Source organism: Pseudophryne corroboree, chromosome 3 (assembly GCF_028390025.1).
Source record: "Pseudophryne corroboree isolate aPseCor3 chromosome 3, aPseCor3.hap2, whole genome shotgun sequence".
NCBI classification, from domain to species: Eukaryota; Metazoa; Chordata; class Amphibia; order Anura; family Myobatrachidae; genus Pseudophryne; species Pseudophryne corroboree.
In genome coordinates, this window is record NC_086446.1 from 745,741,290 (window position 1) to 745,767,566 (window position 26,277).

A 26,277-nucleotide genomic window follows, 5' to 3' on the forward strand; every position below is an offset into this window, starting at 1 on the left:
AACGTGCGGAACGCCTCGGCCCCTATTCCTTTCTTAGCGGTTGCTGCCTTAAACTCTCTTTTAGCGTCTTTAGTCAAGACGAAGACATCTACGTAGTCCCCCCTGCGAATCCTCTTGCTGCAGCTATCCCTAAGCCCCCGCATGACAGCGGTATACTCGCAGCGGACCACGCCTGGCAGGTCGCGTCGCTTCCTGGCCCTGCGAGATTCTTTGCTAAGCCTCCTTCGCCTCTTACGCCTCTCCTGTTGGCCAGCTGCCTTCCTGGCGTATTTGGTTGCCCTTTTCTTCGCCTTTGTCGTGCTACTGACGTCGGACGCTGCCGAAGAAAGGGAGGAGGAGGAAGAAGAGGAAGAAGAGGAGGAAAGGGAAGAGCTGCGCGAACCCGAGGGCGTACGTGCAAACGACTCCGACTGTACCGCCTCACCTGAAGCCGTAGATTGGTCAGATTCAGATTCCTCAGGTGCGACGTACGTAACGTCCTCATCTTCCGATTCCGGTAACCCTGTATCTGCGTGAACATCTGTGGGCAGAAGAGGGAGAGAGGACCCGGACACAAACAGTGGCGTGCGCCTAGCCCGTCCCGGCGCAGGCGTGCCAGATGACTGCACACTCTCGTCTCGCCGCGGCTGCTGATGCAGCTGTGCCGCGGCCGCACCAAGCTCCCGGCACGCACGCGCTACCCTCTGGGCGGCCAACAACGCCCCGGCGCCTGATCCGGCCGGCACCCCCCCGGACCCGCCCTCGAGCTCCGGGGCCACGGCGAGCGGACCCAACGCCGCCACCACCGTGGCGAGGGCCGACGCAAACGCGCCTTGCGGTTCAGCGTGACCCCGTGACGTAGAGACGTCGCCCGATGGCTGCCGTATGGGAGGCACGCGGCGAGTAGACCCGCCGCTGGGCATGGGCAGCCAGGACCCATCCGTACCGCGGCCAGGTCGGCCCTGGGGGGAGGGGTCCGCCATGGTAGGATACCTCACCCCGGATATACACCCCTCCATACGACCTGCCCCGGCCTGCCCCGGCCCCCTGGGAGTGATGGCTGGCCCTCGCTCTGCCCCTTCCCTGAGGCCAACCTGCCGCCGGACGGAGCCAGCTCGCCCAGCCTGGTTGGCCCCGCTCCTTGTAACACTATGTGCCCGCGATGCTGTGCCCTCAGCACCGCTGGGCTCATTCCCCCAGAAACCTGGTTGATCCCCGCCAGGCATCCTCCCCCCCCCTCGTCCCGCCGGAAACCGGCCGCAACGAGGAGGGCTGGGGGGATACAGAGCGCTGCGGCGTCGCTGCTCGCACACGTGTGCGAGAGACGCCGCCGGAGCCGCGCGCGGGCGCACGCGCACACCGTGCACTGCCCGGGCGCCCTCCGCTGAGGTCTCTGTTTGTGCGCCCGCCGATCCAGCGCTGGGCCCCGTGACGGGCCTGGCCTGGATCGTAAATACCTCCCTCCCGGCTCTCACCACCCGCCCGGGGCCTCTATCCGGCCCCGGCAAGCGTGAGTGTGCGGGAGTCGAAGGAGAGGGAGCCGAAAGGCGCCCGGCGAGGCGCGCCAACGTGCGCCCGCGGGCTCCCGCATTCCCTGCACCCCTGGCCGGCCCCGGAGGCGAGGGCTGTTGTTCGCCCCTCTCCGGGAGGCCAGACCTCCGAGCCGCCCCAGGCCGCCGACCGCGCCCGCCTGCAGAGGCAGACCCGACGCTGCCAACTAACACAGGGTCGCCAGAGGAGCGCGTTCTGCGCTCCGAACCCCCAGCCATCTGAGAGGCCCCAGGGGAAGTTACGGCCTCGTCAGAGCCGGACACCCTTGCCCCGGGACCAGCCTCACCGGACTGGTAACGGGCTGGGGCACCAGCGGACCGGCGTGGGCGGCTGGAGGCCATTCTACCTAGTTTATAAAACTTTTAAATTGAAATAAAGTAAGGGTGAAAATCTGCCAAGCAGCACTCACCCCAAGGAAATTCACTTGCAAAGAGACCCAAAATGGCCACTCCAGCCTATATATACCCTAACCCTCCCCCCTTTTCCTAAGGCTGTACTACCTAACAGCTAGGTCCACCCCTCACAGAATGTTTAACTCATTCCTCTCCTATGTAGTCAATTCTCTCTCCTTAGGAAAGATCTATCAAACCTTTGATTACGCACCGAAAAGAGATATGTTTGAAACAGGTTCTTCTAAGGCCAGATATGGGAAGAAGCATGAAGGACAAACAAACATGGCTTGGTGTTGCAAAACCAGGCTCTAACACTGTCAGTATTGCACAGCTGGGGAATGAATTCTGGGACCTTTATCACACAACCACATAAAGGACATACAATTTAAATTAAACACTTGACCACATGCCTAATGGAATTTGTGATCTATTTGTTATCATGTCCATGTGATCTGAGCTATGTCAGAAAAGCCCAGATAAAATTCAGAGACAGAATGGCGAACCATCTGATATCAATACACCAGGCGCTTGAAAATTGCTCCTGTGATACACCAGTAGCGTGACGTTTTTTGGCTTCAGGTCATCAGCTCTCAAGTTTTAAGGAGCATGATAATTGATTGGGTGCCACCACCCACAAGGGGTGGAGAGAGAAGTTGAGAATTGTTGATGAAAGAGGTGGAATTAAACTATAGATTAGATACCATTGCTTTTAGAGAATCTAGGGGTTTATTTACTAAGCCTTGAGGAGAGATAAAGTGGATGGAGATAAAGTACCAGCCAATCAGCTCCTAACTGCCATGTCACAGACTATGGGGTCTATTTACTAAGCCTTGGATGGAGATAAAGTGGACAGAGATAAATTGAGAGCCAATGAGCACCTAACTGCCATGTCACAGGCTGGGTTTGAAAAATGACAGTTAGGAGCTGATTGGCTGGTACTTTATCTCCATCCACTTTATCTCCATCCAAGGTGTAGTAAATAGACCCCATAATGAATTAACCATTTTGGCATCTTTTTTTAAATGTTTGTGTCCTTGTTTTATTTTGTGTAAATGCAGGTGTTATATTTTCATCTATATGTCTTTTCATGCTCTTAACTATAGTACAGTATATGTCTTTTCTCTTTGTTGTTACTGTAATTTTTTGGTACTGTATGTCTGTCTCTGCTCTTGTCATTATGGTTATATGGGGAATTGACTGGGATGATGATGTTGATTATTTTTATTATTGTTATTATTATTCATAAATTAGAGTATACTTACCCTTATGTGATTCTCTTTTTAAACCATTTGTATCTCTGATCAATCTAACTATGGTCCCAGGGTAGTAGAGTCCTAGGAAAATATTTCCTTTATCGGCTATATAATTCTTTGCTAGGATACAAAGGAAAATAGTTGGTATATGTGTATTTAATATGATTACAGTATTTATGGTCCCCAAAATATAATGTGGGATGTGTGTGTGTGTGTGTGTGTGTGTGTGTGTGTGTATATATATATATATATATATATATATATATACACACACACACATACCAGGAATCCGCTGATTATTTCCATGCGGGGTGCTCCACTATAGTGACCATGTAAACTCACTGTCCCAAATCACATTTGTGTAGCTAGAAATACTAGCAGATGGGCACTCACCACTTTAAAATATTTTATTTTTATTTAGGCATACTTACCTCCATTAGCAGGTCGACGTTTTGGCCCCGTAGGGTCATTATTAAGACCACAGCATAGAAAGATAGCCAGCACAACACAACAGCCATGTCTCCTGTACAGTGTATATATATATTTTTATGTATATATATATATATATATATATATATAATGCTGTATATATATCGACCAAGGACCGGCACTCCCGATGTTTGCATGAATGACACCGGTGCGCTCACATATACTGCGGTATAAAGATACACTTTCTCTGGTGCGGCACTCGGCAAAAAAAGTAGTCAGCAGACCCGAATAACTTTAGCAACGTTTCAGTGCTCTGTATTGCACTATTATCAGGATAGTATATAACATTATCCTGATGATAGTGCAATAAAGAGCACAGAAACGTTGCTAAAGTTATTTGGATCTGCTGACTACTTTTTTTGCCGAGTGCCGCACCAGAGAAAGTGTGTATATATATATATATATATATATATATATACACACACACATATACACAGTGCATCAAGAAAGTATTCACAGCGCTTCACTTTTTATTATGTTACAGCCCTACAGCCAAAGGTGCATCAACAAAGTATTACTCAAAGGCTGCGAATACTTATATACATATACATCATACACAGTTTTAATTTTTTTATTTTTAATAAATTAGCAAAAATCTAAAAAAATCTCTTCACGTTGTCATTATGGGGTATTGTGTATAGAATTTTGAGGGGGAAAACGGATTTATTCAATTTTGGAATAAGGCTGTAACATAACAAAATGTGGAAAATGTGAAGCGCTGTGAATAGAATACTTTCCGGATTCTAGCAATATACCATACAGCATATATATAAATATATATATATATATATATATATATATATATATATATATATATATATAAACACAATAGTATCCTTATCTTGCGCCAAAATAAAAGCAGCAAAATGGGAGATATCTCTGTTGATAGATCTCACTAACATACAAGATAAAACACAATTTCCCAGATGCGCTGGGTAAAGTGTATTTACAATAGTTCTTCCAATAAAATTTCCCGTAGGTGTAGATTGTGTACTGGAGAATGCTTATATTCAGGGACCTGTAAGCATTCTCCAGTATACAATCTACACCAATCTACAACTACTGTATATATAAAAACATATATTTATATGCTGTATGATGGTATGTTGCCAGAACATAATTAACTGATGTACAAACATGTATGTAAGGTCACCAGTGATGTGGGTGATTTGGGGTAAGATAGATAGATAGATAGATAGATAGATAGATAGATAGATAGATAGATAGATAGATAGATAGATAGATAGATAGATAGATAGATAGATAGATAGACTGTATATAAATGTACTGTATGTGTGTGTGTGTATATATATATATATATATATATATATATACATACACAGTATGTCCATCTATCATGCTGAGCTGTGTATCTGCTTTGGGGCAGAATGACAGTACCAGACAGAGCAGAATTGGAGGGGGGTGGGGGGGATTTATAATACGATTGCATCAGCAGAAATGGATCAGCAGCTCATCAATACTACACAATGACGGTCAGACAGGGACACATTATATTGCCTCTTAGTGATCCGTCACCCGCTGTAGGTCACTGAATGGATCATCACTGCTGAATGAATTCTTTTGTTACCATTTTAATTTGAAGATTTGTTTGGAATTATTTCCTGGCCTCGTACAACAACACCTGAGTTATTAACAACAGATAATTGTCAGCTCTTCCATCTCCTCTGTCTCCTGACAGGATATTGCTACTCAGAAGTTCTCCATGCCGTCTCCAATCCGCACCGTAATTGCCGCTGACTTCGATAATGATCAGGAGCTGGAAGTCTTTTTTAATAATATCGCCTACAGGGGCTCTTCAGCGAACCGTATGTTCAGGTAATATCACAAGCCGCACAAACATTCTCATAGAGAGATTTAAAGGAACGTTATCCTGAAATGTACTATGGGGTAGATGTATTAAGCCCGGAGAAGTGATAAAGCAGTGATAATGCAAGGTGATAACGCACCAGCCAATCAGCTCCAATATGTAAATTGACAGTTAGGAGCTGATTGGCTGGTGCGTTATCACCTTCCACTTATCACTGCTTTATAAGTGGAAGATGATAATATATACACAGGCTTAATACATCTGCTCCTATAACTGCTGCTAGGCTGTGTATTTCCATCTCTGAGTAAAGCTTAGAAATGTACTATGACAATATGAATCACATGGCCCTCACCCAGATCAATACATGTGTGTATAAATCAGAATGCATTATATTAATATATTGTGCTAAGTATCTGATCATTATATCTTGTGACTGAATATTTCTAAAATAAAATACTGTATAGTACTGAAGGATATACCTGCTTACAGAATAAATATGGTGAGATTTCGTTATTAAGGATTTACTGTATGTACTAAGCCGTGGAGAGAGAGAAAGTGGAGAGAGATAAAGGGGCAGATGTATTAACCTGGAGAAGGCATAAGGAAGTGATAAACCAGTGATATGTGCAAGGTGATAAACGCACCAGCCAATCAGCTCCAATATGTAAATTAACAGTTAGGATCTGATTGGCTGCTGCCTTTATCACCTTGCACATATCACTGGTTTATCACTGCCTTATGCGCCCCATAGTACCAACAATCAGCTCCTATCTGTTATGTTACAGGTTGTGTTTGAAAAATGACAGGAACTGATTGGTGGGTACTTTATCTCTTTCCACTTTATGGGGCAGTTGTATTAACCTGGAGAAGGCATAAGGAAGTGATAAACCAGTGATATGTGTAAGGTGATAAAGGCACCAGCCAGTCAGATCCTAACTGTTAATTTACATATTGGAGCTGATTGGCTGGTGCCTTTATCACCTTGTACATATCACTGGTTTATCACTTCCTTATGCCTTCTCCAGGTTAATACATCTGCCCCTATGTATGAAGGGGCAGCAGCGCTCCTATCCCCTGTCCACCATGGCCTCATTAAACACGTGGTGGGTGCAGACAGGGGCCAACCTGAAGAGGTGGGTGTGACTCATGCGGTGATATCATGAGTTCTGGATTTAAGCCAGGGTAAGGGCGCCGACAGAACAGCGCTGGTGGGTATGAGGATCAATGCATACATTTTCTAAAATGAAAAAATGAAACAAATTAAAATATGCAATGTGGCTTAGTAGATATAATGCAATATTTAATATTAATATTAAAATATGTAGAAATAGCAATAAGCAAGAAAACACACGGACAGAGCAGTCATGACCTCAGGGTGTAATAAAACCAATAGCGGCACTCAGTAATGCGTATGGACCCTTTGAGGTAAGCAGTTGCTTAATAGGTCCAAATAGTTTATCCCGGATATAACTGATGATGATGTTAGTTGGTTTAAAGCACAGTCAGTGAGCACAGGGTTACTAGATGGCAAGGTGCAATAAGGTAAACAGTTCCGGTATATTTGCCAGTCACTGTTTAAACATTATACCGTTGATGGTGAAGCCGATCTGTAGGGCCTTAGGGGGACAATTTTATAGTATGCAAATTAGAAATGTTACGTCAATGCTGATTGGTTGCCATGGACAACTTCTCCACTGGCTCACTTCTCCACGTTTATCACTGCTTAGTACATGTCCCCCTTAATTAGCAGAAGATGTCCAAACACTGGAAAACTGATACGTCTTTGTCCACAAACTATTACTGGTCAAGGTACTGGATGGGGGATTCCCCAATAGAACACACAGGGGCTCAATATATGGCTCACACGTTTCAGTGTGGCAGTCACCCCACATCCTTCCTCAGGAACATGTGACAACAAAACTTTTTTTTTTTTTTTTTTTTTTTTAAAGCTACAGTATGTTATGTGACCATTACAGAGATAGACTATTTCATTTTTAACTTTGATGGTCACATGTTATTACATCCTTATTTTCTCTAACGTCCTTGAGGATGCTGGGACTCCGTAAGGACCATGGGGAATAGATGGGCTCCGCAGGAGATAGGGCTCTTTAAGAAAGCTTTGGATTCTGGGTGTGCACTGGCCCCTCCCTCTATGCCCCTCCTCCAGACCTCAGTTTTACACTGTGCCCAGAGCGAGATGGGTGCACTGCAGGGAGCTCCCCTGAGTTCTCTGCCTAGAAAGCATTTTTGTTTGGATTTTTTCTACATTTTTACAGGGAGCACTGCTGGCAACAGGCTCCCTGCATCGAGGGACTGAGGAGAGAGGGGCAGACCTTCTTAAATGATAGGCTCTGCTTCCTTGGCTACTGGACACCATTAGCTCCAGAGGGGGTGAACACAGGTTCTTACTGGGCGTCCACCCCTAGAGCCGCGCCGCCGTTCTCCTCACAGAGCCAGAAGAAACGAAGTCAGAAGACGTCTCAGGCGGCAGAAGCCTTCAGAGCTTCACTGAGGTAACGCACAGCACCACAGCTGTGCGTCATTGCTCCCATACACCTCACATACTCCGGTCACTGTAAGGGTGTAGGGTGCAGCGGGGGCGCCCTGGGCAGCAATATAACACCTCTCTTATGGCAAAAGACAATATACATGTACAGGTGGGCACTGTACATGTATATAAAAGAGCCCCCGCCATTTTTTAATAACTTTGAGCGGGACAGAAGCCCGCCGCCGAGGGGGCGGGGCTTCTCCCTCAGCACTCACCAGCGCCATTTTCTCTCCACAGCACCGCTGAGAGAAAGCTCCCTGGACTCTCCCCTGCTTACACACGGTGAAGGGGTGTTTAAAAGAGAGGGGGGCACATAATTGGCGGATAACATATTATACAGCGCGGCTGGGGGAAAACATTTTGTGTTGGTCTCCAGGGTCATTGCGCTGGGGTGTGTGCTGGCATACTCTCTCTCTGTCTCTCCAAAGGGCCTTAAAGGGGATACTGTCTTCAGAAAAGAGTTTCCCTGTGTGTGTGAAGTGTGTCGGTACGCGTGTGTCGACATGTTTGACGAGGAAGGCTCGCTTAATGTGGAGGGGGAGTGCTTGAATGTCATATCGCCGTCGGCAGCGCCGAGACAGGAATGGATGGATATGCTGAATGTCTTAAATGCAAATGTCAATCTGTTGCATAAAAGGTTAGACAAGGCTGAAGCTAGGGATCAGTCAGGTAGCCAGACCATGCCTGTCCCTGTAGCGCCAGGACCTTCGGGGCCTCAGAAGCGCACCTTTTCCCAGATCGATGACACAGATACCGACACGGATACTGACTCTACTGTCGACTATGAAGATGCAAAATTACAGCCGAAGGTGGCAAAAGGTATTCGGTACATGATTATTGCCATTAAAGAGGTTTTGCATATTACTGAGGAACCCCCTGTCCCTGACACGAGGGTACACATGTATAAAGGGAAAAAGCCTGAGGTCACCTTTCCGTCCTCATTTGAGCTGAGTGAATTGTGCGAAAAGGCTTGGGAATCTCCAGATAGGAGACCACAAGTTCCCAAAAGGATTTTTATGGCGTATCCTTTTCCACAAACGGATAGGATACGATGGGAATCTTCACCTAAAGTAGACAAGGCGCTGACACGCTTATCCAAAAAGGTGGCACTGCCTTGTCAGGATACGGCTTTCCTCAAGGATCCTGCTGATCGCAGGCAGGAAATTACCATGAAGCACATTTACACTCATTCAGGTACTATTGTTAGACCGGCTATGGCGTCGGCCTGGGTTTGTAGTGCTGTTGTGGCATGGGCAGATTCCTTATCTACGGAGATTGACACCTTAGATAGGGATGCCATTTTAATGACCATAGAGCATATCAGAGATGCTGCCGTGTATATGAGAGATGCTCAAAGAGACATTTGTTTATTAAGCTCCAGAATAAACGCTTTGTCTATTTCTGCTAGGCGGCTCTTGTGGACCCGACAGTGGACAGGAGACTCAGATTCAAAGCGGCATATGGAGTCCTTGCCTTGCAAAGGGGAGGAGTTGTTTGGAGACGGCCTCTCGGACCTTGTCTCTACTGCTACGGCGGGTAAGTCGAATTTCTTACCTTATGTTCCCCTGCAGCATACAAAAAAGGCACCTCATTATCAAATGCAGTCCTATCGTTCCAATAAGAGCAAGAAGGTACGGGGATCGTCCTTTGTTGCCAGAGGAAAAGGCAAGGGAAAAAGGCTGCAAACAGCTAGTTCCCAGGAGCAGAAGTCCTCCCCTGCATCTGCAAAGTCCACCGCATGACGCTGGGGCTTCCCGGGGGGAGGCTTTCCTCAAGGATCCTGCTGATCGCAGGCAGGAAATTACCATGAAGCACATTTACACTCATTCAGGTACTATTGTTAGACCAGCTATGGCGTCGGCCTGGGTTTGTAGTGCTGTTGTGGCATGGGCAGATTCCTTATCTACGGAGATTGACACCTTAAATAGGGATGCCATTTTAATGACCATAGAGCATATCAGAGATGCTGCCGTGTATATGAGAGATGCTCAAAGAGACATTTGTTTATTAAGCTCCAGAATAAACGCTATGTCTATTTCTGCTAGGCGGCTCTTGTGGACCCGACAGTGGACAGGAGACGCCGATTCAAAGCGGCATATGGAGTCCTTGCCTTACAAAGGGGAGGAGTTGTTTGGAGACGGCCTCTCGGACCTTGTCTCTACTGCTACGGCGGGTAAGTCGAATTTCTTACCTTATGTTCCCCCGCAGCATACAAAAAAGGCACCTCATTATCAAATGCAGTCCTTTCGTTCCAATAAGAGCAAGAAGGTACGGGGATCGTCCTTTGTTGCCAGAGGAAAAGGCAAGGGAAAAAGGCTGCAAACAGCTAGTTCCCAGGAGCAGAAGTCCTTCCCTGCATCTGCAAAGTCCACCGCATGACGCTGGGGCTTCCCGGGGGGAGGCAGATCTAGTGGGGGCTCATCTTCGGTTTTTCAGCCACGTCTGGGTTTGCTCGCAGGTGGATCCCTGGGCATTAGAAATTGTTTCTCAGGGATACAGACTGGAATTCGAAGACTTGCCTCCTCGCCGGTTTTTCAAATCGGCTCTGCCGGCTTCCCCGTCAGAGAGGGAGCTAGTGTTGGCAGCAATCCAAAAATTGTATATTCAAGAGGTGATTGTCACAGTTCCTTATCTCCAGCAAGGAGAGGGATATTACTCAACCCTATTTGTGGTCCCGAAACCAGACGGTTCGGTCAGACCCATTTTAAATCTAAAATCCCTGAACCTGTACTTGAAGAGGTTCAAGTTCAAAATGGAATCACTCAGGGCGGTCATCGCCAGCCTGTGTTATGATTCCCGTACTCCAGACCAGAGGAGATCTTTATGGCAGAGGTCTGAGTACTGGAAGGATATGCTGGTACGGGAGCAGGAAAGCCTAGTAACCCCTGGCGCCCTAACTCCGTTGTCTCGCCCGTGTTATCAGAAATCCCCTGCGAGACTATGGTTGCTTGAGCCCATGGCAGCCGCGTTCGAAGGGCGGATTATGTCTGCCCAACCCCGATGCCCCCTCAGGTCTTAATGGGAGACAAAGGGAAATCCGAGACAGGGTGATAACAAGGGGCCCTCTGACTAAGCAACCAGGCCAGGGGTTACAAGCTATCTAACTTAAACCAAAAGTATGTGCGGACAAACCGCCAGGGAAAAGGACAACCAAAGATCCACTGATCCGTTACTCCTATCCAGCACCGCTGGATACCAGAGTGGATTTGTGGGAGTGGAATCCTCCGCAAAAGCTCCAGAACACAATAAACTAAATAATAAATAGTAAGCGGTCAAGCCGCAACACACGGCTACGCCGCGACTCACGAACACCACAGGATGTTAAAGGTGCTCGGTCGGACTCCAGGAATAGATGACAAATTCCGAGTACTGGATCACTGAGGACAGGAACAACCGGGTTGAGCAGGACTGGAAACTCTCTGTAACTGACACAGCAAACAGGAAGCTATCACCGGCGTCTGTGAGAAGTCCTGAGAGTGCTTAAATTTGGGAGCCCTCCAATCATGATCCAGACAGGGTAATCACATAATGATGCCGTGCAGCTGCATGCTGCACGGCCAGAATACACAAGCACTGATTAATTAAGACCCAGCAACGGGGAACGCGGTCTGACCGTGGCGTCCCCGTTGCTAGGGTCTGAGCGGCTCCGTGCGCCCGGCGTCTAGCGTTGCTAGGGAGCCAGCGGCTGTCTGCCTGCGGCGTCCCTAGTTGCTAGGCGCCGGGCCGCACTGACGGGCGGACCCTCGGCGCCTAACAGTACCCCCCCCCTTGAGGAGGGGTCAAGGAACCCCTAAGGCCAGGTTTCTGAGGAAATTCTCGAAAAAATGCCCTTTTGAGCCTCGGGGCATGGAGATCCTCATCCAGGACCCAAGACCTTTCTTCTGGACCATAACCTCTCCAATGTACCAAAAAATAAAGCCGACCCCGGGACAACTTGGAATTGAGAACCTTCTCCACTAAGAACTCCTGCTGACCCTGTACATCTATTGGTGATTTCCCCTGAGAGATCTTGCGAGGAAATCTACTGGACGAAACATATGGTTTTAACAAGGAGCAATGGAAGGTATTTCCGATCCGTAAAGTTTTTGGTAAACGTAACCGGAAAGCCACTGGATTGACTTTTTTGATAATATGAAATGGTCCAATAAATTTAGGACCCAATCTGGCTGAGGTTTGTCGAAGTTTAATGTTGCGAGTCGACAACCATACCCTATCTCCAACTTTAAAAGTGCACGGCCGCCGGAGCCTGTCAGAAAATTTTTTCTCCCGAAATGCCGCTTTTCTGAGAGCCAGGTGCACTTTTCTCCAAATGAGTTTGAGATGAGAGGTCAAGGTCAGTGAGGAGACAGAAGAATGTTGAAAAAAGGAATTAGCTCTGGGGTGAAAACCAAAAACTGTAAAAAATAGAGATACATTGGTGGAGGAATGACAGGCATTGTTGTAAGCAAACTCTGCAAACGGAAGAAACTCAGACCAGTCATTTTGGAGTTTGGCCGAGTACAAACGCAAATATTGTTTTAATGATTGATTAACTCGCTCAGTCTGCCCGTTGGATTGGGGATGGTAGCCAGACGTTAAAGATAATTTCATCTTTAATGAGGCACAAAAAGACTTCCAAAATTGTGCAATGAATTGTGGACCCCGATCAGAAACAATATCAGTGGGTAACCCATGGAGTCTGAAAACATGGCGGAGGAACAAGACTGCCAATCCCTGGGCAGATGGCAATCGGGGAAGAGCAATGAAATGGGCCATTTTGCTAAAACGGTCCACTACCACCCATATGACTCGGCATCCGGCTGACAGAGGGAGGTCCACCACAAAATCCATGGAAATATGAGACCATGGCCTAAGAGGAACATTCAAGGGCATAAGTTGACCGATAGGCAAGGAACGGGGAACCTTATGCTGTGCACAGACCTGACAAGAAAAAACAAACTCCTTAATGTCTTTGGAAAGACCAGGCCACCATACCGAGCGGGAAACTAATTCAAAAGTTTTAGCGATCCCCGGATGCCCGGCAACCTTGCTATCATGAAACTCCGTCAAAACCGTTGCTCTCAAAAACTCGGGGACAAAAAGACGACCAGCAGGAGTATTTCCAGGAGCTTGATGTTGAAGCTGCTTTAACTGGGTAAATAAATCTTGTGTGAGACCTGCCCGAATGACTGAAGACGGAAGTATGGGAGTAACAGGACTGTTGTCTTGAACTGGAAGAAAACTGCGTGACAGGGCATCTGCCTTGGTATTCTTGGAACCTGGCCTGAAGGTGATAATGAACTTGAAACGAGTAAAAAATAAAGCCCAACGAGCTTGCCGGGCATTCAGCCGTTTAGCTGATTCAATGTATTGAAGATTTTTGTGATCAGTCAAAACTGAAATGGTATGAGTGGCTCCTTCAAGCCAATGCCTCCACTCCTCAAAAGCCCATTTAATAGCCAGTAATTCCCGGTTACCAACATCGTAGTTGGATTCAGCAGATGAGAATTTCCTGGACATGAAGGCACAAGGATGTAATTCCATGGAATCCGGATCCTTCTGAGATAGGATAGCCCCTACTCCAACCTCCGAGGCATCAACCTCAACAATGAAAGGCAATTCTGGGTTGGGATGTCTGAGGACCGGGGCTGAGACAAAGGCTTGTTTCAAGGCCTGAAAAGATAACTCCGCTTCACGTGACCAGTTGGTAGGATCTGCTCCCTTTTTAGTCAGTGCCACAATGGGAGCAACTAGGTCAGAGAAAGAGTGAATAAATCTTCTATAGTAATTCGCAAACCCTAAAAAGCGCTGAATTGCTTTTAAATTGGTGGGTTGCGCCCAACTAAGGATGGCTTGGAGCTTCTTTGGTTCCATACAGAATCCCCGAGGGGAAATAATGTACCCTAAAAAGGATACCTCCGTGACATGAAATTCACACTTCTCCAGCTTGGCATATAGGTGATTTTCACGTAATTTTTTTAGAACCTGACGCACCTGGGTAACATGTTGTTCAATAGAGTCAGAATATATCAAAATATCGTCTAAGTAGACTACAACGAATCTTCCAAGAAATTCACGGAGCACATCGTTAATGAGATCTTGGAAAACTGCCGGAGCGTTGGACAGGCCGAATGGCATAACCAGATACTCATAGTGGCCTGATTGAGTACTGAATGCCGTTTTCCACTCATCCCCTGACTTGATTCTGATGAGGTTATATGCTCCTCTCAGGTCAATCTTAGAAAAAATCACAGCCGAACGTAGCTGATCAAAGAGGACAGAAATCAGCGGCAAAGGGTAAGTATTCTTTACTGAGATTTTATTCAAGGCTCTAAAGTCAATGCAAGGTCTGAGTGATCCATCCTTCTTCTCCACGAAGAAGAAGCCTGCACTTAAAGGGGATTTAGATGGCCTGATAAATCCTTTCCCTAGGCTTTCTTTAACATACTCATTCATGGCCACAGTTTCAGGTCCGGACAATGCATATAACCTTCCCTTAGGCAAAGTGGCACCAGGAATTAACTCGATAGCACAATCATAAGGCCTATGGGGAGGCAGAATATCCGCATTGCCCTTGGAAAATACATCAACAAAATCCTGGTATTCCACAGGAATGGGTGCGGGAATGACAGCAGCTATTCTGATGGGAAGCGTAATACATTCCTTATTACAGATGGTACCCCATTGTAAGATCTCCCCCGACTGCCAATCAATGATGGGATTATGAAAGGCCAGCCAAGGGTGACCCAGAACCACAGGAACTGCTGGGCAATGGGTAAGGAAAAACTCAATCTTTTCAGAATGCAGAGCTCCTACCGAAAGTAGAACAGGAGGTGTACAGAGAGAAATAACCCCATTGGACAAGGGACTCCCATCTAAACCATGCATGGTGATACACCTACCCAAGGCTAACTGAGGAATACCTAAGGCCTTAGCCCATGTTAAATCCATAAAGTTCCCTGCAGCTCCACTGTCCACAAAAGCCGAGATCGAGGAACAGAGGCTGCCAAAGGAAACTTTAGCTGGAACCAACAGTGAATTATTTGAGGAGATAAGCTGCAGACCAAAGTGAACCCCCTCACAACTCACTTGGTCGAGGCGTTTCCCGACTTGTTCGGACAACTACGGGCAAAATGTCCCTTACCCCCACAGTATAAACAAAGACCAGAATTTTGCCTTCTGGTTCTTTCTTCAGGAGACAGTTTGGAGAGGCCTATCTGCATGGGCTCCTCTATGTCCACAGGAATGGAAAAAACACAAGGAGAAGACCCGACAGATGCTCCTTTTTCAGCCCTCCGCTCTCTGAGACGACGATCAATCTTAATAGAGAGCTCCATGAGTTTATCGAGAGTCTCAGGAGCGGGATACTGAAGGAGACTGTCTTTTATAGACTCGGATAAGCCGAGGCGAAACTGACTGCGCAGGGCTGGATCATTCCATCCACAGTCGTTCGACCAACGGCGAAACTCCGTACAATAAATCTCTGCGGGATTCCTACCCTGTCTGAGAGCACGCAACTGACTCTCGGCGGATGCTTCTCTATCAGGGTCGTCATACAATAGCCCTAAAGACTAGTGATGAGCGGATTCGGTTTTACTCGGTTTTACTCGGTTCTCAAAACGGCATCTTATTGGCTCACGGATGTCACGTGTTTTGGATAGCCAATAAGATGCCGTTTTGAGAACCGAGTAAAACCGAGTAAAACCGAGTAAAACCGAGTAAAACCGAACCTCGCTCATCACTACTAAAGACCCCAGAAAGGCGTCTACAGACAATAAAGCCGGATCGTCTGTCTTTAAGCCAAAAGCCCAGGTCTGAGGATCCCCCTGTAGCAAAGAAATAATAATTCCTACCCGCTGAGATTCCGTACCTGAGGAGACTGGTCTTAAACGAAAATACAGTTTACAAGACTCTTTAAAATTAAAAAACTGCTTTCTATCCCCAGAAAAACGGTCAGGCAGATGCATTTTTGGTTCAGGAATGACCCTCGGGGAAGTCCGTAACAGATCTTCCTGTGACCTCACCCGAAGGGACAGATCTTGAACCATCTGAGTAAGCTCTTGAATCTGGCTAACTAAAAGCTGGCCAGGATTTGGCCCAACACCGGAGGGATTCATGAGGCTGACAAATCTCCCAACAGAATAAGGGAAAAAAAATTAACTCCTGTTAAATTTTTAAATTTTAGTTGGGCCGGTGATAATGTTATGATTCCCGTACTCCAGACCAGAGGAGATCTTTATGGCAGAGGTCTGAGTACTGGAAGGATATGCTGGTACGGGAGCAGGAAAGCCTAGTAACCCCTGGCGCCCTAACTCCGTTGTCTCGCCCGTGTTATCAGAAATCCCCTGCGAGACTATGGTTGCTTGAGCCCATGGCAGCCGCGTTCGAAGGGCGGATTATGTCTGCCCAACCCCGATGCCCCCTCAGGTCTTAATGGGAGACAAAGGGAAATCCGAGACAGGGTGATAACAAGGGGCCCTCTGACTAAGCAACCAGGCCAGGGGTTACAAGCTATCTAACTTAAACCAAAAGTATGTGCGGACAAACCGCCAGGGAAAAGGACAACCAAAGATCCACTGATCCGTTACTCCTATCCAGCACCGCTGGATACCAGAGTGGATTTGTGGGAGCGGAATCCTCCGCAAAAGCTCCAGAACACAATAAACTAAATAATAAATAGTAAGCGGTCAAGCCGCAACACACGGCTACGCCGCGACTCACGAACACCACAGGATGTTAAAGGTGCTCGGTCGGACTCCAGGAATAGATGACAAATTCCGAGTACTGGATCACTGAGGACAGGAACAACCGGGTTGAGCAGGACTGGAAACTCTCTGTAACTGACACAGCAAACAGGAAGCTATCACCGGCGTCTGTGAGAAGTCCTGAGAGTGCTTAAATTTGGGAGCCCTCCAATCATGATCCAGACAGGGTAATCACATAATGATGCCGTGCAGCTGCATGCTGCACGGCCAGAATACACAAGCACTGATTAATTAAGACCCAGCAACGGGAAACGCGGTCTGACCGTGGCGTCCCCGTTGCTAGGGTCTGAGCGGCTCCGTGCGCCCGGAGTCTAGCGTTGCTAGGGAGCCGGCGGCTGTCTGCCTGCGGCGTCCCTAGTTGCTAGGCGCCGGGCCGCACTGACGGGCGGACCCTCGGCGCCTAACAGCCTGGAGGGTGGGGATTGGATGGTGTCCCTGGACATAAAGGATGCTTACCTTCATGTTCCGGTATTCCCCCCTCACCAGGCGTTCCTGAGATTTGCAGTTCAGGACTGTCACTACCAATTTCAGACGTTGCCGTTTGGGCTTTCCACGGCCCTGAGAATTTTCACCAAGGTAATGGCGGAAATGATGGTGCTCCTGCGCAGGCAGGGTGTCACAATTATCCCATACTTGGACGATCTCCTCATAAAGGCGAGATCTCGGGAGAAGTTGCTGGACAGCGTGTCTCTGTCCATGAAGACGTTGCAGTTACACGGCTGGATTCTCAATATACCGAAGTCCCAGCTAGTCCCTACAACGCGTCTGATCTTTTTGGGCCTGATTCTAGACACAGACCAGAAAAAGGTTTTTGTTCCGATCGAAAAGGTTCAAGAGCTCATAGCCCTGGTCAGGAACCTATTAAAGCAAAAAAAAAAAGGTTTCAGTGCATCATTGCACACGGGTTCTGGGGAAGATGGTAGCTTCATACGAGGCCATCCCCTTCGGCAGGTTCCATGCGAGGACTTTTCAATGGGACCTCTTGGACAAGTGGTCCGGGTCCCATTTACAAATGCATCAAAGGATCACCCTGTCTCCCAGGACCAGGGTATCTCTCCTGTGGTGGCTGCACAGTGCTCACCTACTAGAGGGTCGCAGGTTCGGCATTCAGGACTGGGTCCTGGTGACCATGGACGCAAGCCTCCGAAGCTGGGGAGCAGTCACACTGGGAAGAGATTTCCAAGGTCTCTGGTCAAATCTAGAGACTTGTCTCCCTCCACATCAACGTCCTGGAGTTGAGGGCCATATACAACGCCCTGCGTCAAGCGGAGGAATTGCTTTGGGACAAACCGGTTCTGATTCAGTCAGACAATGTCACGGCAGTGGCTCATGTAAACCGCCAAGGCGGAACGCGGAGCAGAGTGGCCATGGCAGAAGCGACCAGGATTCTACGCTGGGCGGAAGGCCATGTAAGCGCACTATCAGCAGTGTTCATCCCGGGGGTGGACAACTGGGAGGCGGACTTCCTCAGCAGGCACAACCTGCATCCGGGAGAGTGGGGACTTCATCAAGAAGTCTTCGCACAGATCACGGGTCGGTGGGGACTGCCTCAAATAGACGTGATGGCGTCCCGTCTCAACAAAAAGCTAAAGCGGTATTGCGCCAGGTCAAGGGACCCTCAGGCGGTAGCGGTAGACGCTCTGGTGACACCTTGGGTGTTCAGATCGGTCTATGTGTTTTCTCCTCTTCCTCTCATACCCAAGGTGTTGAGAATAATAAGAATAAGCAGGGTCAGAACAATCCTCATTCTTCCAGATTGGCCACGGAGGACTTGGTGTCTGGAGCTGCAAGAGTTGCTCACAGAAGATCCGTGGCCTCTTCCTCTAAGGCAGGACCTGCTGCAGCAGGGGCCCTGTCTGTTCCAAGACTTACCGCGGCTGCGTTTGACGGCATGGCGGTTGAATGCCGGATCTTAGCGGAAAAAGGGATTCCGGAGGAGGTTATTCCTACCCTGATCAAGGCTAGGAAAGACGTGACGTTGAAACATTATCACCGTATATGGCGAAAATATGTTTCTTGGTGTGAGGCCAAGGCGGCTCCTACGGAGGAGTTCCATTTGGGCCGTCTACTTCACTTCCTTCAAACGGGAGTGAATTTGGGCCTAAAATTAGGGTCCATAAAGGTCCAAATTTCGGCCTTATCCATTTTCTTTCAAAGAGAATTGGCCTCTATTCCTGAAGTACAGACTTTTGTGAAGGGAGTGCTACATATTCAGCCTCCCTTTGTACCTCCGGTGGCGCCTTGGGATCTTAACGTGGTGTTATGTTTCCTCAAGTCGCCTTGGTTTGAACCACTCAAAACAGTGGAGTTGAAATACCTCACGTGGAAAGTGGTCATGTTGTTGGCGTTAGCTTCGGCAAGGCGTGTTTCAGAATTGGCGGCTTTATCACATAGAAGCCCATACTTGGTTTTTCACGTGGATAGGGCAGAGTTGAGGACTCATCCTCAATTTCTGCCAAAAGTAGTCTCATCTTTTCATGTGAACCAACCTATTGTCGTGCCTGTGGCTACACGGGACTTGGAGGATTCCGAGTCCCTGGATGTGGTCAGGGCTTTGAAGATTTACGTGACCAGAACGGCTAGGATCAGGAAGACTGAAGCTCTGTTTGTTCTGTATACGGCCAACAAGGTTGGCGCTCCTGCTTCAAGCAGACTATTGTTCGCTGGATCTGTAACACGATTCAGCAGGCGCATTCAACGGCAGGATTACCATTGCCTAAATCGGTTAAGGCCCATTCCACTGGGAAGGTGGGCTCTTCTTGGGCGGCTGCCCGAGGGGTCTCGGCATTACAGTTGTGCCGAGCAGCTACTTGGTCGGGGTCAAACACCTTTGCAAAGTTCTACAAGTTTGATACCCTGGCTCAATCGGTGCTGCAGAGTCATCCGCACTCACCCGCCCGTTTGGGAGCTTTGGTATAATCCCCATGGTCCTTACGGAGTCCCAGCATCCTCAAGGACGTTAGAGAAAATAAGATTTTCTTACCGGTAAATCTATTTCTCGTAGTCCGTAGAGGATGCTGGGCGCCCGTCCCAAGTGCGGACTTCTTCTGCAAGACTTGTATATAGTTATTGCTTACATAAGGGTTATGTTATAGTTTATCGGTTGAACCGAGGCTATGTTGTTGTTCATACTGTTAACTGGGTAGTTTATCACAAGTTATACGGTGTGATTGGTGTGGCTGGTATGGATCTCATTCTTAGATTTACAAAAATCCTTCCTCGTACTGTCCATCTCCTCTGGGCACAGTTTCCCTAACTGAGGTCTGGAGGAGGGGCATAGAGGGAGGGGCCAGTGCACACCCAGAATCCAAAGCTTTCTTAAAGTGCCCTATCTCCTGCGGAGCCCATCTATTCCCCAATGGTCCTTACAGAGTCCCAGCATCCTCTACGGACTACGAGAAATAGATTTACCGGTAAGTAAAATCTTATTATTATGAATCAACTTTTAACCTGGTAAAATATATATCAGAATGCAATATCATAGGCTGATGTCACAGTCGGTATCCGGATGGAAGATATACAGTAAAAAGATAGTCATTAGGTCGATAGCAGATGGCCTACCGTCAATAGGTTGACAGGGCCAAAAGGTCAATGGGTTCAAAAGTACGACAGTTAAATGGTGGACATGGGCTTAGGTTGGCAGGGTCAAAAGGTCGACTTGCAAATGGTCGACACAAAAAAAGGTTGACACATTGTTTTTCATTATTTGTCAGGATTTTTATGGTTAGGGTTAGGCACTAAGGAAAGGATGCGGTTAGGCTGCGGAAGGTGGCGGTTAGTGATAGGCACTACTAAGGGTATCCGGTCTTTATGTTGACAACACTTAGGTCGACACTCATTAGGTTGACCACTGTTGGTTGACATGTATTAGGTTGACATGGCAAAGGCCAACACGTGAAAAGGTTGACATGAGCTTTTCACATTTTCCCCCCCAAAATGTCTGCATTTTTCCTGACACGCCCTGAAAATAACCGGTTACCGTCTGCTTCCTGTGAATCACCTTGCGTACGCCTTGCGATAGAAATTTGCGCACCATCCTGTCGCTGTTTGGTGATGCGCCTGCACATTGTGGTGCATACGAACGCGCAGTCTATCAATAATCGGCCGCTGTGCAATTTCGCACAACAGCACTCAGGTCTGAATCGGCCCCTAGTTAGAACTTGTTATCGTCCTGTAAGGGAGAAAATAAACATTGACAATACAAGAACGTTCTGTACTAACAATCTGGATTTTATTATGCACCTAAGTGTTAGGTGTTACACTTGTGTAAGGAGAAGCAGTCAAGCCTGGTCAGTGTGGGGCGGCAGCCGCTGGGCAGTCTCCCATGCAAAGCCTAAAAGCTCTGAACTAAAAAGCGCTGTGTCTTTTCCCGATATCTCTAGATTTTGTGTACCAGGATAGTGAGGATTATTGCGGCTCCCAGTAATGCTGGTACCAATGGAAAGGGTTCTATGAAATCTCCATCCTATTATACTAAAAAGTAATAAAATATAATATAAAGCACAGAAACAATTATAAATAAACTCTTATTGAACTAAAAATCCCAACCGCAGTTTAGAAATGTATTAATTTAAAAATAAATGCTTGTGTTCCATCAAGGTGATGATCATCCTGTAATCCAGAACACAGCACCGTAATTGTAATCCAATGTGAACACTTTCTTTTTGTATCGCCAAAGTAAAAAAATCTTCTTTTGTAATTTAAGGAAAAAGTTCATTTCAGTCTATAGGAAAATCTTTTTCTTTCTTTCTTTCTTTCTTTCTTTCTTTCTTTCTTTCTTTCTTTCTTTCTTTCTTTCTTTCTTTCTTTCTTTTTCTTTCTCCTTTCTTCTTCTTCCTTTTCCTTGTCCTCTTCCTCCTTCTCCTCTTCTTTCTCCTCTTGAGTTTGATTCCCAACTAACTGTGTGGAGTCTGTATATTCACGCTGAGCTTGCCTGGGGTTCCTTCAGGTACAATCTAAAAATATACTGGTAGGTTAACTGACTCCTAGTGTTAGCGGTGGTGGGTGTTGTGGGACGCGCCGGCTCCCGGCCGTTACTAGGCAACGGGGCCGGCGCATCATTTCCGCTGCTGAGCGTCCATCTCTGGCCGGTTGCCTAGCAACCAGGGACGCCAGGCGGGCGCCCTGGACTTCAGTCCCGGCTGTTACTAAGCAGCCGGGACGCCGCGCTTAGCGCGCCACGCTACAGCTGGGGCTATTAGGGTCTGGGGGGCTGGCCTGACTGGCTCCCCCATTATTGGTCAGCAGGACCTTTTTATGGGAGCCGGTGATAGCTTCCTGTGGAGCCTGCACCTGCCTCTGGAGTGTTCCTGCTTACAGCCTGTACGTTCCAGCATCCTGTGTCCTGTTTTCCTGAGTCTGGTCCTGGGGATCCATTCCTGCCTTCCAGCCGAGTGATCCTGAATCTTGAGCCTTGGGGTCCTGGTTGCTTCCTGCGTGCACTGTTGCCGGTGTTGTGAGTAGCGGCTCTGCCGCACCTTACGGCTTAAGCGGTATTCTTATTCTCTTGTTATTGTGTTTTCTGTGGAGGTTCCGCAACTGTTGCCCTTGCTGTACTACGACGTGTTTGTTTTCGGCACTTGGGCAGCGTTACTTTGGTTTGCAGCTTTTCTTGGTGGCAGCACCGCACATAAACTAGTTATTTATTTTCTGTAGTCTTCTCGTTCATTGTTGTGTCTGTCTTAGTTAGTTTCCCCCTTGTTCTCTCTGTCTCGGTTAATGCCTTGTCGCCTATTAAGACCGAGGGCATCGGAGTTCGGGCAGAACTAAATCGCCCGTTCAAACGCGCCTGCCGTGGGCACAAGAAACCATAGTCTTGCAGGCGTTAATCGACCACTAGGAAAGGGCAATGGAGTCAGGGATTTTTGATAGTGGTAGCTGCGTGTCTCAGTTCTACCGCAGCTCCACATTTCTGTACTCGGAAGTCTTATATTGCCACCCAGTCTCTTGGGTTCCAAATGCGTTGAACATAACACCTAGCGTGTATGTGTGTGTACATGTGGTAGGGAATATACTGGTAGATGTATTAAGCCTGGAGAAGTGATAAAGAAATAATAAGTGGTAGGTGATAACGCACCAGCCAATCATTACAGTTTTGAAAAATGACAGGAGCTGATTGGCTGGAAAATATTCTCTGGCTATTTAATATCTGGTAATAAATAAATAAAAATTGATGCTTTCCACAAAGTTCCATCTAAAATACGAATTAAATCAATTGGCTGGAAACATAATTTCTCTGACGTCCTAGTGGATGCTGGGTACTCCGTAAGGACCATGGGGAATAGACGGGCTCCGCAGGAGACTGGGCACTCTAAAAGAAAGATTAGGTACTATCTGGTGTGCACTGGCTCCTCCCTCTATGCCCCTCCTCCAGACCTCAGTTAGAATCTGTGCCCGGCCCGAGCTGGTTGCACACTAGGGGCTCTCCTGAGCTTCTAGAAAAGAAAGTATTTGTTAGGTTTTTTATTTTCAGTGAGATCTGCTGGCAACAGACTCACTGCTACGTGGGACTTAGGGGAGAGAAGCAAACCTACCTGCTTGCAGCTAGCTTGTGCTTCTAGGCTACTGGACACCATTAGCTCCAGAGGGATCGAACACAGGGCCCGACCTCGATCGTCCGTTCCCGGAGCCGCGCCGCCGTCCCCCTTGCAGAGCCAGAAGACGGAAGAAACCGGAGGAAATCGGCGGCTGAAGACTTCGGTCTTCATTAAGGTAGCGCACAGCACTGCAGCTGTGCGCCATTGCTCCCTATGCACACCACACACTCCGGTCACTGATGGGTGCAGGGCGCTGGGGGGGGTGCCCTGGGCAGCAATTAGAGTACCTTACATGGCAAAAAGCACATAATACAGTCTAATAAACTGTATATGTGCATAATCCCCCGCCATAAAAGTATATAAAAAAGCGGGAGAAGACCGCCGAGAAGGGGGCGGGGCTATCTCCCTCAGCACACCGGCGCCATTTTCTCTTCACAGCTCCGCTGGAAGACAGATCCCTAGGCTCTCCCCTGCAGTTTCCAGGCTCAAAGGGTAAAAAAGAGAGGGGGGGCACTAAATTTAGGCGCAAACTGAGTATATTAAGCAGCTATAGGGAAAAATCACTTTTGTTAGTGTAAATCCCTGTTTATATAGCGCTGTGGTGTGTGCTGGCATACTCTCTCTCTCTGTCTCCCCAAAGGACTTTGTGGGGTCCTGTCCTCAGTCAGAGCATTCCCTGTGTGTGTGTGCGGTGTGTCGGTACGGCTGTGTCGACATGTTTGATGAGGATGCTTACGTGGAGGCGGAGCAGGTGCCGATAAGTGTGATGTCGCCCCCTGCGGGGCCGACACCTGAGTGGATGGATATGTGGAAGGTATTAACCGACAGTGTCAACTCCTTACATAAAAGGTTCGATGACGCAGCTTTGGGACAGCCGGCATCTCAGCCCGCGCCGGCCCAGGCATCTCAGAGGCCGTCAGGGGCTCAAAAACGCCCGCTACCTCAGATGGCTGACACAGATGTCGACACGGAGTCTGACTCCAGTGTCGACGAGGATGAGACAAATATACAATCCACTAGGGCCATCCGATGTATGATTACGGCAATGCAAAATGTGTTGCACATTTCTGACATTAACCCGGTTACCACAAAAAAGGGTATTATGTTTGGGGAGAAAAAGCAGCCAGCATCTGATGAGTTAAACGAATTGTGTGAAGAAGCGTGGGGTTCCCCAGATAAGAAACTAGTAATTTCTAAACGGTTACTAATGGCGTACCCTTTCCCGCCAACGGATAGGTTACGCTGGGAGACATCCCCTAAGGTGGACAAAGCGCTCACACGCTTATCAAAAAAGGTGGCACTGCCGTCTCAGGATACGGCTGCCTTAAAGGAGCCTGCAGATAGAAAGCAGGAGGCTATCCTGAAGTCTGTGTATACACACTCAGGTACTATACTGAGACCTGCTATTGCTTCAGCATGGATGTGCAGTGCTGCAGCAGCATGGTCTGATTCCCTGTCTGATAACATTGATTCCCTTGACATGGACACTATATTGCTAACCATAGAGCATATTAAAGACGTAGTCTTATATATGAGAGATGCACAGAGGGACATTTGCCGGCTGGCATCTAGAATTAATGCGATGTCCATTTCTGCCAGGAGAGTATTATGGACTCGGCAGTGAACGGATGATGCTGATTCTAAAAGGCACATGGAAATTTTGCCTTATAAGGGTGAGGAATTGTTTGGGGACGGTCTTTCGGACCTCGTATCCACAGCAACAGCTGGGAAGTCGACTTTTTTACCTCAGGTTCCCTCACAGCCTAAGAAAGCACCATATTATCAAGTACAGTCCTTTCGGCCTCAGAAAGGCAAGCGGGTTAGAGGCGCGTCCTTTCTGCCCAGAGGCAGGAGTAGAGGGAAACAGCTGCACCATACAGCCAGTTCCCAAGAACAAAAATCCTCCCCTGCTTCCACTAAGTCCACCGCATGACGCTGGGGCTACACACGTGGAGCCAGGTGCGGTGGGGGCCCGTCTCCGGAACTTTAGCGACCAGTGGGTTCGCTCACAGGTGGATCTCTGGGTTCTACAAGTGGTATCTCAGGGATACAAGCTGGAATTCGAGACGTCTCCCCCTCGCCGTTACCTCAAATCAGCCTTGCCAGCTACTCCCCAGGACAGGGAGGTAGTACTGGCGGCAATTCACAAGCTGTACCTCCAGCAGGTGATAATAAAAGTTCCCCTCCTTCAACAGGGACGGGGTTACTATTCCACAATGTTTGTGGTACCGAAACCAGACGGTTCGGTGAGACCCATTCTAAATTTGAAATCCTTATATAAGGAAGTTCAAGTTCAAAATGGAATCGCTCAGGGCGGTTATTGCAAGCCTGGAAGAGGGGGATTACATGGTATCACTGGACATCAAGGATGCTTACCTACATGTCCCCATTTACACACCTCACCAGGTGTACCTACGTTTTGTGGTACAGAACTGCCATTACCAATTCCAGACGTTGCCGTTTGGTCTGTCCACGGCACCGAGGGTGTGTTCCAAGGTAATGGCCAAAATGATGATACTCCTTCGAAAGAAGGGAGTTATAATTATCCCGTACTTGGACGATCTCCTTATAAAGGCGAGATCCAAGGAGCAGTCGTTGATCGGAGTAGTACTATCTCAGGAAGTGCTACAACAGCATGGCTGGATTCTGAATATCCAAAAGTCGCAGCTGGTTCCTACGACGCGTCTGCTGATATTGGGCATGTTTCTGGACACAGAACAGAAGAAGGTGTTTCTCCCGGAGGAGAAGGCCAAGGAGTTGTCATCTCTGGTCAGAGACCTCCTGAAACCAAAACAGGTGTCGGTGCATCATTGCACGCGAGTCCTGGAAAAGATGGTAGCTTCTTACGAAGCAATTCCCTTCGGCAGGTTCCATGCAAGGAATTTTCAGTGGGACCTGTTAGACAAGTGAGGATCGCATCTTCAGATGCATTGGCTGATCACCCTGTCCCCGAGGGC

The 26,277-nt window shown here is 47.9% G+C and overlaps 1 protein-coding gene across 5 annotated transcripts in view; it reads left to right on the plus strand.

Annotated features, from left to right (window-relative positions):
• The window catches only part of CRTAC1 (cartilage acidic protein 1), a 1,057,458-nt gene that overhangs the window by 892,155 nt on the left and 139,026 nt on the right, over positions 1 to 26,277 (plus strand). For all 5 annotated transcript variants that reach the window (XM_063962302.1, XM_063962305.1, XM_063962306.1 and 2 more), the window contains one exon: positions 5,364 to 5,500. In XM_063962302.1, coding sequence (XP_063818372.1) covers positions 5,364 to 5,500 — 137 coding nt within the window. The remainder of the gene's footprint in view (positions 1 to 5,363; positions 5,501 to 26,277) is intronic.